General features: G+C 37.6%; 1 protein-coding gene across 1 annotated transcript in view; it reads left to right on the top strand.

Moving 5' to 3' along the window:
• The window catches only part of CTNNA2 (catenin alpha 2), a 1,031,201-nt gene extending 1,030,444 nt beyond the window's left edge, over positions 1-757 (top strand). Inside the window, exon 16 of the mRNA XM_089922913.1 lies at positions 444-757. Within this exon, the coding sequence (XP_089779039.1) occupies positions 444-731 (288 nt within the window). The 3' untranslated portion in view covers positions 732-757. The remainder of the gene's footprint in view (positions 1-443) is intronic.
• Positions 758-17,513: the final 16,756 nt, after the last annotated feature.

Raw genomic sequence — 17,513 nt, 5'->3', positions numbered from 1 at the left:
AAATAGATACTTCCACTGGGAGAGCCATAAAACCCCTTATAACGTTTTATTCTTTAGTGCCTGCCAAATGCTTTTCAAATAATTGTCATTATTACCAATCAGCCTAATGCAATAACATGAGATGTTCCACTTTGGAAAACTTTCGTTATGTTGGAATTCTTACATGCCAAAAGGAGGGTTTTGTCTTTCGAGGTACTGGGATTTTAGAAAACTGTGTATCGTCGAGTATCCTCTATTTTTTCTTTTTATTTTGGGATTAGGGCTAGAAGACAGGTGACTGCTTTGTAACCTTTTCTCCTTATCATGTAACAATCTGCTCCTTTTTTGGCAATACTGTATACTTGCATAAACACAACATTGTTTTAACTGAGAAATTGCACCTCCATCTTCTGAATGTTGTGCCTTGGCTAACCCAAGTATATTTCATTCTTCTTCCACTCCAGCTGGACAGTGCCACATCGCTCATCCAGGCAGCTAAAAATCTGATGAATGCTGTTGTCCTCACGGTGAAAGCATCTTATGTGGCCTCAACAAAATATCAGAAGGTCTATGGGACAGCAGCTGTCAACTCACCTGTTGTGTCTTGGAAGATGAAGGCTCCAGAGAAGAAGCCCCTTGTGAAGAGAGAAAAGCCTGAAGAATTCCAGACACGAGTTAGACGAGGTTCTCAGAAGAAACACATTTCGCCTGTACAGGCTTTAAGTGAATTCAAAGCAATGGATTCCTTCTAGGACGATAGGCTTTAACAAGAAAGCTTTTTCTTTCTTTTCCTTTTCTATTCTTTTCTTTTTAATTCCATTTTTGTATGTATACCTGCTGACTCATATGCCTCTGGCATGGGGAACTAAGGGAGCAGTGTCTGTTTGCATGTAAGATGAGATGTGATCAATACTGCTGATCCATCTGTAGCCCAGGGAGGGGACAGGGAGTTCCTGTCCCAAGGTGGCACAGAGCTGTCCTTTGCAACATTCTAGTAAAATTGGGCAAAGAGTTCACATTGCAATGTTTATGGGAGTGGGAGGGATGGGGAAAATAAACTTAACTCTACAAAAGCAAACTCTAATGCATGCAAGAATCATTAAGTTGGCAGGTATATTAATAAGCGAAAAATCTGGAAGTGTAATGGTAGAACATAAAGCTTGTATTGCTTCTGTTTCAGTGCAAAAGTGTACTAGCCAATACGCTTAAGTGTGTGGCCCACAAATTGAGCAATTTAACGTTGACATCATATCGATGATATTATGTGGAGTTTTTACTAAGGGGAAACTAACTCGTCCAGCCGAAAATGTTTCTTTTAATCTGTATTCTGTTCTTTCTCTCCTAGTCGTGCCATTACTAGTGCTCATGTTATCAATTTCCCCCTTTACTGAAAACATAAACATTTATTTAAAACAATTATAATCCTTCTGGGGGCACTGGAAGCACAATGTGGTGATCATCTTGCTTTTACTTTTTTAAAAATTTGAACTATGATTTTGCTAGAAATAGGAGGCCCAGTGATGGAATGTTAGAGGAATGGAAACTGACAGTGTGTGAAGATTTAGAGGCAAATACATAGGTGTAGCTTGGAGTGCTGGTATCTAATATACCATTGTATCCACTAACTCGAAATAAACACATTTAATCTTGACATCTGAAGAATGCTTTCCTTCTTTGAATGCATGCTTATAAAAGATTAGCTCATCTTCTTGAAAACTGATTAAAAATGCTTTGTGTTCATTTTTAGAAATTGGAGGTAAAAGTAGCTAGGTGATATGTAAAGAAAACTCTGGGATATCTTTAAGTCCAGGAATTGTTTTTTTTGTGTGTTTTCCCATGTGTTTTTATTCACTTTCAAACTGAATCTAAAATGAGAAAGTCATGTGTTAGAATTTTCTGGGCCATGTTTAGCCCTGGGCTAAACTTAAGAAACTTAACGTGTTCTCAGAGAGAAACTGAATAAATATATATATATATATATATATATATATATATATATATATATATATAGAGAGAGAGAGAGAGAGAGAGAGAGAGAGAGAGAGAGAGAGAGAGGTCCATTAATTTCAAAATATTTTATTCATTTCAATATTTTATTCATTCATTTTTTATATATACTGTAAAAAAGAAGGTCTCTGTCCCATTACTAAGAAAGAGTGGGCTGTAGTCTTTCAGCTATAGCTTGAGGAGTGAGGAAATGAAAAAACAAATATTCATTTGAGTTCTTGAAACTCCTCCCTTTTGAATGATCTCTACAAGTTTGCAAGTTATAGTATGTCTCCAGAAGACTTCTGGTAAAACGTGTGAATTTCTTAGCAATGTGATAACATATTGGGAGACATGGACACCTATGCTTTGTGTCAGCTTAGGTACAAAGTCCCAAAGAGAAGAGATTGAGAAGTTGTGGAAGAAGAAACAGTCCAAAATGTTATTTAGAGATGGTTTTGCTCAAATCACTGCTCACCACCACCCCATGATGAAAATACCACTCAGGCTGAGAATGATCTACGGATGGAGGAGCCACGATAAAAGCTGTAGAGTGATTTTCAACACTAATCATTAAACCACTATTTCAACTACCCTGCTCCCTTAATTGGCGTAAACACTGAGAAAGGCAACTATTGACATTGTCACAACTATTTATGGAATGCGTCCTCTGAGCCAGGTCCTAAGTTGAGCACACCACTGTGTGCACTTATTGGTAACATTGCGTAACTCTCTGGGTTTATGCATTCTGTGATTTAATGGGTTGAAAGTATTCTTCAGACTAGCCAAGAAACTTTTAAAATTCAAAGGCTTCTTGGCAAATCCTGAAAAATAGTCAGCAGGCATCAGAGGAGCACCTAGAGAATGTCATTGACTTTGCCCTTAAATTTGAGTTAAATTTTTTTTTTGTGCTACTCTCTCCCTGTTGTGGCCTCTCCCGTTGCGGAGCGCAGGCTCGGCGGCCATGGCTCACGGGCCCAGTCGCTCCGCGGCATGTGGGATCTTCCGGACCGGGGCACGAACCCGTGTCCCCTGCATCGGCAGGCGGACTCTCAACCACTGCACCACCAGGGAAGCCCGAGTTAAATGTTTTAATACATGAGTGTGAGCAATGTTTTATGTGTGTGGTTTCTGGAAATCAGTCCTTGATTTTATTTACTTTACCAACGCTTACTGAGTAAAAGTCATCACTGCCCATCGTTTCTCTTATGATCAAGGAGAATAATAACTATTCAGATACATAATTAAATATCAACACTGTGCTGAGAGCACTCTAGCAATAAAAAAGCTTAGCGTTTGTTTCCTGGCCTCAAGAAAATACAGTCTAGCTGGGAACATAGGATACAGACAGAAAATGATAAGTAAATATGTCATGAAATCATGTTCAATGTGACAAATGAAGAAGGTAAAAAAAATGACTACTGTGTAGGACAAAAATTGTCAAAACACATTGGGAACTAAAGTATTTGGGGAAGGATTAATGGAAGAGATAGGATTTGGAAATGAGGAAACAATAATTAAATATATTCTACATGAATGAAATGTATAAATGAATACATTTGGTAAGGAGAATGACTGGAGTGAGCATTCAAGGAAAAAAGAACAGCATACTTTAAGGTCTGAAGACAAGTGCTGTCACAGGAAACATAATGTGGATTAGGGGAAAATAAATGTGGAAATGTAGTATGAGGCTAGACTAAGGTGGGCCATGAAGGAGTGTGACCACTATCAATAGGAAATGTGGAGTTTTTAAGTGGAATGGTGACACAAGCAAGCAGTTCCTACATAAGATGAAACTGATAATCTATGAGGAGGTGAGACCTGAAAGGGGCTAACTAATATTAGTTAAAAGGGACATATGTGATAAAAATGTAAGAAAAAAATGCAGTTACTCCTTGAATAACTAGATGTGGAGTAAGAATGATTAAAGTACTATATAATTTATTCAGGGAGACTAAAGAGTCAGAAAACCGAAAAATATCTACAAAATAGTATGTGAACATGGGTTAGAACAAACCAAATATATGGTATATTTGAGAAGACAGGGAATAGGTAATTAATCCCAAGCAAATGGAGTTACATGGGGTATTTCCTACAAAAGTAGCACCTTGGAATAATGGATGATCAATATTCCTGATGGGTGGAAACTAAATAAATCTCAACTTCCTTTATGCTAGGATTGATGGTTCAAAAGATAAAATCTCTATATTCTTCTAAGGACCTAAAATATCCAGGGAAACATAGGTTACCTTCAGAAGATCTCTAGTTTTTCCTCCACTAAGTGTTGAAGAATGTGAAGCCAATTTTAATTTTAGAAGTCAACTTTTATAATCAGTTGGATCATGGCTTAACTCATGGATAAACTGGCTATATGTGTCATTATGACTACATCGTCATTTTTGAGCAGGTAGGGAAAGTTTCCCAGGTAAGGAAACTTTCAGACACTAGAAGTATAAAGATCTATAAAATACTGTGTACAGCTGAGTCAAGAAAAATAAGCCTTCAAAATATTGTGATTTGATAAATTGTAGTCACTAAATTTGCTGGTGGTAGATAATAAGTCATTTGATCTCTGTTGCTGTGTCATTGCCTACTAACCAAATAAAAGAGGTCAGTACTTACTCTTCACTTGAAGAATGTGGAATTTTTAAAGGTAATGAAAGGAAGTGATTAACTACAGAAGGCCACTAATGATTTTTTTTTTTTAACGCTAGTGCCTAGAAGTACCAACAGCAAGTGGCGGGCTAGGAAGCTCCAGGCCCTTGTTCATCCATGGAAACACAAAGTAAACAACAAAACACCAACTGAAATAGCTTTGTAGGAAATATAGAAACCAGTTACAGATTTGTAGTAGCCAAACAAATGTTTAACCAAGATAAAGTCACACTTATTGTGGAAGGAAATTTGGGGGTATCTTTGCTCACCCATATCTTGCCTCTTCCCTGGCAAAGCATGAGGAAGAAGCTGTCCAATTTCTGGTTCCTCCCATGCAATGGAAAAAAAAAGAGTCAAACTTGTTTGCATTGTTCTGGCTTGTCTGCAGCTTCCTAAGTGACTGGTTTCTGTTTTGTCTAATAAGGAGCTATGGTGGAAATGGTGGCATAGTTTGGATATCAGGTTGGAGCCCACTGAAAGCAGTGGCAGTCACCATGACATCTAAGAGCTGTAGGGGGCCTACAAACCTGTGAGCTATTGAGGGCAAGAAATTATGGGCAGAGGAATACAATAGAGCATTTAAGACTCAGAGAAGAAGCAGAGATGAGACTGTTAGGGAATATAAGACATTTAAAGGAGACCATACAACTGGGGATATTGGGTGAGAAAAACACACACACATGCCCAGGGAGCAGGCATGCTTAGAAAGGCCTGAAAAGACTATAAGCATTTATGCTAGGTTGATTAATGAAGACCTTTCCCTTTGCAGAGCCAGTCTGTAAAGACTGACAGAGGTGGCTATGTTTTCAAATGACCAACTATATGTTGTCTACAAGTGACTCGCATCAGATCTAAAGAAACATATCAGTTGAAAGTGGAAGGATGGGAAAAATATTCCATACAAATAATAACCAAAGGAAGGCAAGAGTGGTTATCCTAATACCAGACACATAGATGGATGGAACAGAATAGAGAACCCAGAAATAAACCCACACAGTTAGGGTCATTAATCTGTGACAAAGGAGGCAAGATTATACAATGGAGAAAAGACAATCTCTTCAGTAAGTTGTGCTGGGAAAACTGGATAGCTACATGTAAAAGAATGAGATTAGAACTTTTCCTCACCTCATATATAAAAATTAATTCAAAATGGATTAAAGACCTAAATGTAAGATCTAAAACTATAAACATCCTAGAAGAGAACATAGGCAGAACACTCTTTGACATAAATAGTAGCAATATTTTTTGGATCTGTCTCCTAAGACAAAAGAAATAAAAGCAAAAATAAATGGGACCTAAACTTAAAAGCTTTTGCACAGCAAAGAAATCATTGACAAAACAAAAGGCAACCTGCTGAAAGGGAGAAAATATTTGCAAATGATATGATCAATAAAGAATTAATATAAAAAATTTATATATAGCTTATATAACTCAATATCAGAAAAAATAACCCAATTAAAATGTGCAGAAGACCTGAATAGATATTTTTAAAAGAAGATACACAGATGGCCAACATGCACATGAAAAAATGCTCAACATTGCTAATCATCAGAGAAATGTAAATCAAAATTACAATAAGATATCACCTTACACCTGTCAAAATGGCTACCATCAAAATGTCTACAAATAGCAAGTGTTGGTGAGTATGTGAAGGAAAGGGAACCCTAGCATACTGTTGGCAGGATTATAAAATGGTGCAGCCACCATGGAGAACAGTATGGAGTGTCCTCAAATCCTAAAAATAGAACTACTGTATGATCCAACAATTCCATATCTGGGTATATATCTAAAGAAAATGAAGGCAGTAATTCAAAAATATACATGTACCCCAATGTTCATAGCAGCATTACGTACAATAGCCAAGATATGGAAGTAAGTGAAGTCTCCATCAACAAATAAATGGATAAAGAAAAAAAATACACACACACACACACACACACACACACACACACACACAACGGAATATTACTCAACCATAAAAAGTATGAAATCCTGGGTTTCCCTGGTGACACAGTAGGTGAGAGTCCATCTGCCGATGCAGCGGACACGGGTTCGTGCCCCGGTGTGGGAAGATCCCACATGCCATGGAGTAGCTAGGCCTGTGAGCCATGGTCACTGAGCCTGTGTGTTCGGAGCCTGTGCTCTGCAATGGGAGAGACCACAAGAGTAAGAGGCCTGCGTACCACAAAAAAAAAAAAAAAAATGATAATAATGTATGAAATCCTGCCATTTGCAACAACATGGGTGGACCTAAAGAGTATTATGCTTCACGAAATAAGACAGAGAAAGACAAATACTCTATTTTAACACTTATAGGTGGAATTGAAAAAATAAAATGAATGAATATATTAAAACAGAAATAGACTCACAGATATAGAGAACAAACTCATGGTTACAAGTTGGGAGAGGAAAGGGGGGATAGATGAGATACAGGTATGGGATTAAGAGACACAAACTACTATGTACGCAATAAATAAGCAACAAGGATATATTGTACAGCACAGGGAAGTATAACCATTATTTTGTAATAACTGTAGATGGCGTATAACCTACAAAAATATTAGATCACTAAGTTGTACATCAGAAACTAATATAATATTCTTAATTAACTATACTTCAATATAAAAAAAGTATACTAGAACAACTGTACCCCAATAGATTGAATAACCTAGATGAAATGGATAAGGTCCTAAAAACACACAACCTAAGAATACTGAAGCATGAAGAAATTGAAAATTTGAACAGACCCATAACCAATAAGGATATTGAATGAGTAATCAAAAACATTCCAACAAAGAAAAGCCCAAGGGCAGATGGCTTCACTGGTGAATTCTACCAAGTATCTAAAGAAAAATTAACACCAATCCTCCTCAAACTCTTCCAAAAATTTGAAAAAATGGGAACACTTCTGTACTCATTCTATGGGGCCAGAGTAACCCTGATACTAAAGCCAGACAAAGGTACTACAAGAAAAATATCTACAGACCGGTATCACTGATGAATATTGATGCAAAAAAACATCAACAAAATTCTAGCAAACAGAACTTAACAGCACGTTATAAAGATTACAAACCATGACCAAGTGGGATTTATTCCAGGTCTGCAAGGATGTTTCAACATACAAAACTCAATCAATGTAATAACAGAATGAAGTAAAAAAAAAAAAACACATGATCATCTAAATTGATTAAGAAACAGTATTTAACAAAATTAAATATTCTCATGATAAAAACACTGAACAAGCTAGAAATAGAAGGAAATTACCTCCAAATATTAAACAACAGTTAACATCTTATCAATGGTGAAAGAGTGAAAAATTCTCCTGTAAGGAAGAAGACAAAGATGCCAGATTTTACCTTTTTCTACAACATAGTATTTGAAGTCTTAGCAAGAGCAATTAGGCAAGAAAAATAAATAAAAAGCGTCCAAGTTGGAAATGAAGACGTCACATATTTTCTCTGAGCGCGATTGAAATATTTTTTTAAACATCTTTATTGGAGTATAATTGCTTTACAATGGTGTGTTAGTTTCTGCTTTATAATAAAGTGAATCAGATATACATATACATATGTTCCAATATCTCTTCCCTCTTGTGTCTCCCTCCCTCCCACTCTCCCTATCACGCTGCTCCAGGCAGTCACAAAGCACAGAGCTGATCTCCCTGTGCTACGCGGCTGCTTCCCACTAGCTCTCTATTTTATGTTTGGTACTGTATAAATGTCCATGCCACTCTCTCACTTTGTTCCAGCTTACCCTTCTCCCTCCCCATATCCTCAAGCCCATTCTCTAATAGGTCTGTGTCTTTATTCCCCCTAGTTTCTTCATGACCTTTTTTTTTTTTTTTTAGATTCCATATATATATGTTAGCATACAGTATTTGTTTTTCTCTTTCTGACTTACTTCACACTGTATGGCAGACTCTAGGTCCATCCACCTCACTACAAATAACTCAGTTTCATTTCTTTTTATGGCTGAGTAGTATTTCATTGTATATATGTGCCACATCTTCTTTATCCATTCACCTGTTGATGGACACTTAGGTTGCTTCCATGTCCTGGCTATTGTAAATAGAGCTGCAATGAACATTGTGGTACATGACTCTTTTTGAATTATGGTTTTCTCAGGGTATATACCCAGTAGTGGGATTGCTGGGTCATATGGTAGTTCTATTTTTAGTTTTTTAAGGAACCTCCATACTGTTCTCCATAGTGGCTGTATCAATTTACATTCCCACCAACAGTGCAAGAGGGTTCCCCTTTCTCCATACCCTCTCCAGCATTTATTGTTTGTAGATTTTTGATGATGGCCATTCTGACTGGTGTCAGGTGATATCTCATTGTAGTTTTGACTTGCATTTCTCTAATGATTAATGATGTTGAGCATTCTTTCATGTGTTTGTTGGCAATCTGTATATCTTCTTTGGAGAAATGTCTATTTAGGTCTTCTGCCCATTTTTGGATTGGGTTGTTTGCTTTCTGATACTGAGCTGCATGAGCTGCTTGTAAATTTTGGAGATTAATCCTTTGTCAGTTGCTTCATTTGCAAATATTTTCTCCCATTCTGAGGGTTTTCTTTTCGCTTTGTTTATGGTTTCCTTTGCTGTGCAAAAGATTTTAAGTTTCATTAGGTCCCATTTGTTTATTTTTGTTCTTATTTCCATTTCTCTAGGAGGTGGATTAAAAAGGATTTTGTTGCAATTTATGTCATAGAATGTTCTGCCTATGTTTTCCTCTAAGAATTTGATAGTGTCTGGCCTTACATTTAGGTCTTTAATCCATTTTAAGTTTATTTTTGTGTATGGTGTTAGGGAGTGTTCTAATTTCATTCTTTTACATGTAGCTGTCCAGTTTACCCAGCACCATTTATTGAAGAGGCTGTCTTTTCTCCACTGTATATTCTTGCCTCCTTTATCTAAGATAAGGTGACCATATGTGCATGGGTTTATCTCTGGGGTTTCTATCCTTTTCCATTGATCTATCTTTCTGTGTTTGTGCCAGTACCATACTGTCTTGATTACTGTAGCTTTGTAGTATAGTCTGAAGTCAGGGAGCCTGATTCCTCCAGCTCCGTTTTTCTTTCTCAAGATTGCTTTGGCTATTCGGAGTCTCTTGTGTTTCCATACAAACTGTGAACTTTTTTGTTCTAGTTCTGTGAAAAATGCCAGTGGTAGTTTGATAGGGATTGCATTGAAATCTGTAGATTGCTTTGTATAGTATAGTCATTTTCACAATGTTGATTCTTATATGCAGAAAATCCTAAAGATTTCCCCTTAACATTTAAAACTAGTACATAAATTCAGCCAATTTGCTGGATACAAAATCAACATATAAGTTTGCTGCTTTTCTACATGCTAGCAATGAACAATCAAAAAAAAAATTAAGAAACAATCCCATTTACAATAGCAGCGAAAAGAAAACAGGAATAAACTTAACGAAGGAAACAAAACACATGTACACTGAAAACTACAAAACACTGAAAGAAATTGAAGACATAAATAAATGGAAAACAATCCAGTGTTCATAGATTAGAGGAATTAATATTGTTAAGGTGTTGATACTACCTATCTACAGATTCAAAGCAAATCCTGTCAAAATCTCAATAGCTTATTTGCAAGAATAGAAAAATCCACGCTCAAATTCACATAGAATCTCAAAGGACCCTCGAGTAGCCAAAACAGTCTTGAAAAGAACACAGTTGGAGGCATCACAATCCCTGATTTCAAAATTTATTACAAAGCTACAGTAATCAAAACATTGTGGTGTTGCCATAAAGACAGACATATAGACAGTGGAACAGAGTAGAGAGTTCAGAAAAAAAAACTAAAACAAAAACCCTCACACATAAAGTTAAATGATTTTCAACCAGGGTGCCAAAACCATTAAATGGGAGAGAACAATTTTTTTTCAACAAACAATCCTGGGAAAAATGAATATCCACATGCAAAATAAATAGTTGGGACTCTTATATTACACCATATACAATAATTAACTGAAAATGGATCAAAGACCTTAACATAAAAGCTAAACTGTAAACATCTTACTAGATACGGGAAAATCTTCAGAAGATCAGATTTTACAAGGACTTCTTGGATATGACACCAAGAGCACAGGCAACAACAAAAAAGCAGATAAATTGAACTTCAGAAATAATTTATCTGCTTGCATCAAACGACACAATCGGAAGAGTGATAAAAAGGCAACCCACAGAATGGGAGAAAATATTTGCAAATTTTATACATGATAAATGGTCTATATCCATGATATATTAAAACTCCTACAACTCAACACTAAAAAATCAATCAATCTGATTTTTAAAATGGGCAAAATACTTAGACATTTCTCCAAAGAAGATATACAATGGCCAATAAGCACATGAAAGGATGTTCATATGGGGAAATGCAAATCAAAACCACAGTGAGATATCATCTCACATTTTTTTAAGATGGCTACTATCAAAAAAAAAACCCCAAAAAAACAGGTGTTGGTAAGGATGTGGAAAAATTGGAAGCCTTGTGTTTTGCCGGTGGCAATGTAAAATGATGCAGCTACTATGCAAAACCGTATGATGGTTCCTCAAAATCTGAAACACAAAATTACCATATGATCCAGCAATTCCACTTCTGAGTATACACCCAAAATAACTGAAGGCAAGGTCTCAAAGAGGTATCTGTACTCCCATGTTCATCATGCATTATCTGCAATAGCCCAAAATTTGAAATAATCTAAGTGTCCACTGACAGATGAATAAACAAAATGTGGCATATCCATACAATGGAATATTATTCTGCCTTAAAAAGAAATGAAATTCTTTCACATGTTACAAGATGGATGAACCTTGAACATACTATGCTAAGCGAAATAAGCCAGTTACATAAGACAAGTACTATATAAATCCACTGATATGAGGTATACGGACAGTGTAGTCAACTTTAAAGAGATGGGAAGGAGAATGGTGGTTGCCAGGGGTTTGAGAAGTGGCGGAGTGGGAAGTTATTGTTTAGTGAATATAGAATTTCAGTTTAACAACATGAAAAGAATTCTGGAGAAGGATGATGGTGATGGTTGAACAACAATGTGAATGTACTTGTTACATGAACTTTATATTTAAAAATTAAGATAATAAAATTTATGCTATACTGTATTATACTAAAATTTTAAAAAAAAGTAATACTAGGGCTTCTGATACTTTTAGCAATGTCAAATATTTGAGTTCTTATACCCTCCCTCATAAGAGCCATTTCTGATCTCTGGTTTGGATTCATGCCTATCAAATTAGGTCAGTAATATGCAGAACACTAGAAGGTTTAAATCTGTATTTTAAAAATTGTTCACAATTTTTCACTGAGGTAAAAAGCAAAACTGTTTATGCTGGTACTTATGGACGGGTGCACTTCAAAGAAATACCAGCCTGAGCAAAACCTCATAAATTTGGGGAAGGATTAGGAAGTGAAGGTCATTTCAGGGTAATTACCTATAGTTCTTTTCTGGTGAATGAGAATATTATGGAAGACCTAAACTGAATTTGTTGTTTTTATTGTCTAAATTGAATTACATTCAGAGCCAGGGGTAAAGATCAGGCAGGAGCTAGAAGGCACACACAAAATATTTTACCAGATCAAGCCTAAATCAAAATTTTCAACAAGGTATCCAGTTAATTATTTGAAGATCTGGAGATGGTCTGACTTCTAAACAGAATGAGGTTGAGAAGTGTAATTGCACTGAGCATTTGTAGCATGAAATAACAGACTGAAAGTTCTGGATCAGAGACTGTCTTAGTTTGCAGTACCCTGAAAACAGAAATTTATTTGGGTGTTAATCCCAAGAATTAGTATTGAGGAAGCAGAAATACTATAATAGGATCAGAGAAGGAGAAAAATCCAACATAAAGTGCTTTCTCATTGTCACTCATGTGGGTAGAGGGGCTCAGTTCTGCTGTTACGTTCTGCACAGCATTCTTACTTGAACCTATTGATCTTCCATGGGTCAAGGGAAAGCTGTGTGTGCTTGAAGCAGGGCTCTATCAGCATAAAGGGACTATGAACTCATAAAGAGCTCCAGAGTTGTGGAAAAACCAGAATTGCCCAGAAGACGTGAATATGAGCACTAGAGATTTTACCACAGTCCAAATCTTGTACTTCTTAAAGTTATGATTCTTAAGTAGCTCCCATCACCAACTCTTTGAGATGATAGCCAAAATATCTATGAAAGATTTAACATAACCATGAGCTACAATCTCAGTCCCCACAACGGTTCTCAAGTTTATAATTGACATTCACCATCTCTTCCACTTCCAGTGTATGGCACAGATCTTCAAACCTGAAGGGGCTGGACCCTGACAGCCTTTATAAGTCATGGTTGCTGCAATTGCCCATTCATGTCATCTCCAGGCATGGATGAACCAACAGATACCAAAACAAATTTCTTGTTTTTTCTTTTTTTTTTTTTACATCTTTATTGGAGTATACTTGCTTTACAATGGTGTGTTAGTTTCTGCTTTATAACAAAGTGAATCAGCTAGACATACACATGTACCCCCATATCTCCTCCCTCTTGCATCTCCCTCCCACCCTCCCTATCCCACCCCTCTAGGTGGTCACAAAGCACCGAACTGACCTCCCTGTGCTATGTGGCTGCTTCCCACTAGCTATCTATTTTATGTTTGGTAGTGTATATATGTCCATGCCACTCTCTCACTTTGTCACAGCTCACCCTTCCCCCTCCCCGTATCCTCAAGTCCATTCTCTAGTAGGTCTGTGCCTTTATTCCTGTCTTACCCCTAGGTTCTTCATGACATTTTTTTTTTCTTAGATTCCATATATATGTGTTAGCATACGGTATTTGCTTTTCTCTTTCTGACTTACTTCACTCTGTATGACAGACTCTATGTCAATCCACCTTACTACAAATAACTCAATTTCGTTTCCTTTTATGGCTGAGTAATATTCCATTGTATATATGTGCCACATCTTCTTTATCCATTCATCCAATGATGGGCACTTAGGTTGTTTCCATCTCCTGGCTGTTGTAAATAGAGCTGCAACGAACATTTTGGTACATGACTCTTTCTGAATTATGTTTTTCTCAAGGTATATGCCCAGTAGTGGGATTGCTGGGTCATATGGTAGTTCTATTTGTAGTTTTTTAAAGAACCTCCATACTGTTCTCCATAGTGGCTGTACCAATTCACATTCCCACCAGCAGTGCAAGAGTGTTCCCTCTTTTCGAATTTCTTGAGTTTATGCATATGTCTCCGTATTCCCAGTATGTAGCAGGAATCCTAGCTCCTAATGATAATCAGGTTAGTTGAGAACCTCTTTCTTTGCCCTCTGTTCAACTAGCATAAAGATCCCAAAGTGATTACGTGGGAGTTGCAGCTACTGGCTCAGTGGAAACATTCCTGTGCCACTGGTAAAAACTTGCTCTCATGGGAATTAGAACTTTGAATCCAGCAGAGCCTAAGATCAGGGGGATGAGAAATACAAATTCAAAACTGGGCTGTACTATGGCCTCAGTAATTTTTTGCTCACACCAAGGTATCAAACAGATCAATTTGTAAACCAGGTACAAATGTATTTCCTCCTCCATGGTGAATTTCTCCATGAGGCCAATGGTATGAGTTGAGGAGGAGGGGAGGTAGAGCAGAGGTAAGTGCTGTGGGCATGGTGTCTTGCTTGTATTCTCTAGTTCTACCATTCCTAAGCCCACTTGAATCGTTTTCATTGTACACTGGATTGCTGCTGCATCCTGCTGATGCTAAGATTTAGTGCACAAGACATACCCAGTTTGTGATTAGCAGTTCTGGTAAATCCTTCGGTACCTACTGGTGCCCAGTAACTTACCAGGAACAACTTTTGAAATGGAAAGTTGTTTTTTGATACAGAAGGCATGATGTTGCTCTAGAACATTAGGGGTCTCTACTGAAACTCTCCAATTTGGACTTGCCAATGACTCCACCAATCATCCATATCTGCTATAGATTCTCTATTACTATGACACTTGATAATGGCAGAGAAATTTTTACCACAGCCTTGACCGGTTGTGGAGCCTTCTCTTGGATCCTGCTTGGAACTGGGAGTCTCCTGAGTCACCAGTCAAATAGGTCTGCACATTATTCCTAAATGGAGTACATGCTGCCTTCGAAATTTCAAAATGCTTACTGAGCACTGCATCTTTCTTAGTGTCAAGGGATACCCTAAGAGGGGATGTTCTGGCATGCTCAGGCCACTGAACTTCTAAACCCTTCACCAATAAGCCTCTCTTATGAATATTTGTAGGGTTTAATCTCACAATTTCTGACACTCAAGTTTTATTAGGGCATCATAAGTAGCTGTCATTTTGTATTTACCAGGTCATGGTATGATTAAGGATTATGTTCCGTAGATGTCAAATAATTAATGTCACTCTAGGCTATATTTTCTCAGAGATTAAGACATTAATTATAATCTTAATATGAGTAAATATATACTGCCATTATCCAAGCATAAATGCAACTTGCCCTTTATTCTCTTTATTAATTGAGTTTGAAAATAATTTTATGTTCAGATCATGTGTCAGAGATTCTGGTAATCTTATTCAATAAAGCTGGAACATCCAACTTGGGCTTTTTCAGGGAACATAATAATTAACAGAGTAGAGATAGGATATCTCCATTCAATGACTTCCTCTATATCTTTTAAGCCTTGGAGGGTTAATCTAAGTATAAGAATTCCACTTGGGTTGTCATATTGCTTCTGACTTACTATCATGGATTGAGGAGCAGTTTCAGAGATTTCACTTGGTCATTTCTACCTTACTGACCTCTACCCCACAGGTTAGAGAACCAATGTGATCATGGCTTCTACCAGCTACTAAAAATATGCAACCCGATTGTGCACTAAAGGACCAGGGAAACAACTATGGTGTTCTATATGCCCACTGGATATACTGTAAAACTTGAGCTAGAACTCCTTGTCTTCTCCTGCCTTCATAAGCCTCCACCATAGCCAGGATGGGAATGGGGATGAGAGCATGATGGGATATGAGTCCCTGGGTATCAGTTTCAGTTCAATAGCTCATATATTTCTGCTTGCTAGTGTATACCTCCAGTAGGGTTTCTCCTTAAGTGGATCCTGTTCCTGGGACTAAAAACTGACTCCATTTATAAAATGTATGAAGGCTTATGTTTTTCCATTAATCTCCGGTTCACCTATGCTTAATATTGTTGAGTATGTAAGTCAAACGATATCTTTCTTTCCTACTCATCTATCTTGTCTCTAGTAACACATTATTTGTTAGGCATTGCCTCAGATCCCTGTAGTTGGGGCTCCCTATTTACCATCCTAGTTGCTCATTACCGTAACTGTATTCATCTTATCTCTGGTGGTTACATGCTCGCACCTGGCTTGTGCCATTCTGGAAAGCTATCATCCCCACTGATACATAGAAGCATTTCCTACTATCAAAGCTGGCCTACAGAGTATAGTTATCACTGAGATAATCAAAGATGTTGGTATTCCCCACTCCATCACCTCCTTTTATTTCTTTAGGTAATATAATGTCAACAGTGTTCAACTCCATTATGAGAGAAAAAAAAACACCTCAGTATCCTTCTTAGAATTGTGCACCAGAAGGACAGCAGGCTGGAACAATATCCAGGTACAATAACTGTCCCACACTTCTGGGCTGAGCTTTTATGTTAATCTAGAAGGGTTTCAGAAGAATTGGGGAAGATCTTAGAGAGAAAGAAGATAGGTGCATGGCACACACTCAAGATGGGCTTTGTCAGCAGTAAGTTAGTCTGAACAGCCATGGATTAAATCAGACAAAAAGGCTGAAGGCATATGCTTGGGGTCCAAAGGTGTCTGCTCTGGAGGCTCTGTCATAGGAGTGGGCATGGTGGTATTTCAGAGGGAATGTCATACACAGGGATCTGAATACTCATGAGGAAAGAAAAAACCTGCAAGGACATAGAATCACAGATAGGTAAAATCTTGTCATGGGAGAAATGTAGTCAGAGAAATATGTTTGATTTATCTTCGTGTTTTTTTTTTTCCAAATAACTAAAATTTATGAGTCCATGAATGGATAAAATACTGGAAGCTGAGCATCTGGCCAAGAACATGGATGAAGTGGCAGAATCAACTATGGATCTTGTTTAATGACCTAATTTGAGACTTCAAGTGTAAGAAAGTATAAGTAGCTCAGGATCACGTGATAAAGTTCAGAGATGGAGGCCCTTCCTGCCCACATTCACATCTTTGTCTGCCATAGAGAGTGGGGTAAAAGGCAATCCATAGTTTGAGATTTGGTGGTCCAGGAATGGTAACTTTGTCTAAATTCCAATGTACCTGTTTAAAACTTTAACACATGTTGCTTAGTGTTAATTAGAATTATTTGGAGGAGGCGGTTAAATGACTGTCAATTACACAAGCCATGTATAAATTCTTCCTTTAATAACATATTCAGGGGTTTCCCTGGTGGCACAGTGGTTGACAGTCCGCCTGCCGATGCAGGGGACACGGGTTCGTGCCTCAGTCTGGGAAGATCCCACATGCCGCAGAGTGGCTGGGCCCGTGAGACATGGCCGCAGAGCCTGCGCATCCAGAGCCTGTGCTCCGCAACGGGAGAGGCCACAACAGTGAGAGGCCCGCGTACTGCAAAACACATACAAAAGAAAACATATTCAGATCTTTACAGTTAAAGCTCAAGCTGTCATCCCTTTTATTTCTGACCCGGTCCATGTCTGTGCCTTTCCTCCACAGAGGTACCTGCTAGTGTGAGGTAATGAGTAATGCATTTTTCTTTACATTTATGCACATTAATGAGTTCATAGGAAATATATGATATCGTTTACATTTTAATAAGCTTGTTTTCCAAGTGCCTAAGCAAGAGTCTTATCAAAAATGTGCGGCAGAC

This window comes from Delphinapterus leucas, chromosome 13, assembly GCF_059928025.1.
Source record: "Delphinapterus leucas isolate spDelLeu-1000000601 "Yukka" chromosome 13, BTC_Dleu_Yukka2, whole genome shotgun sequence".
Taxonomy (NCBI): domain Eukaryota; kingdom Metazoa; phylum Chordata; class Mammalia; order Artiodactyla; family Monodontidae; genus Delphinapterus; species Delphinapterus leucas.
Note: the sequence above shows the minus strand (reverse complement) of the source record. Positions and strands in the feature narration are given on the sequence as shown.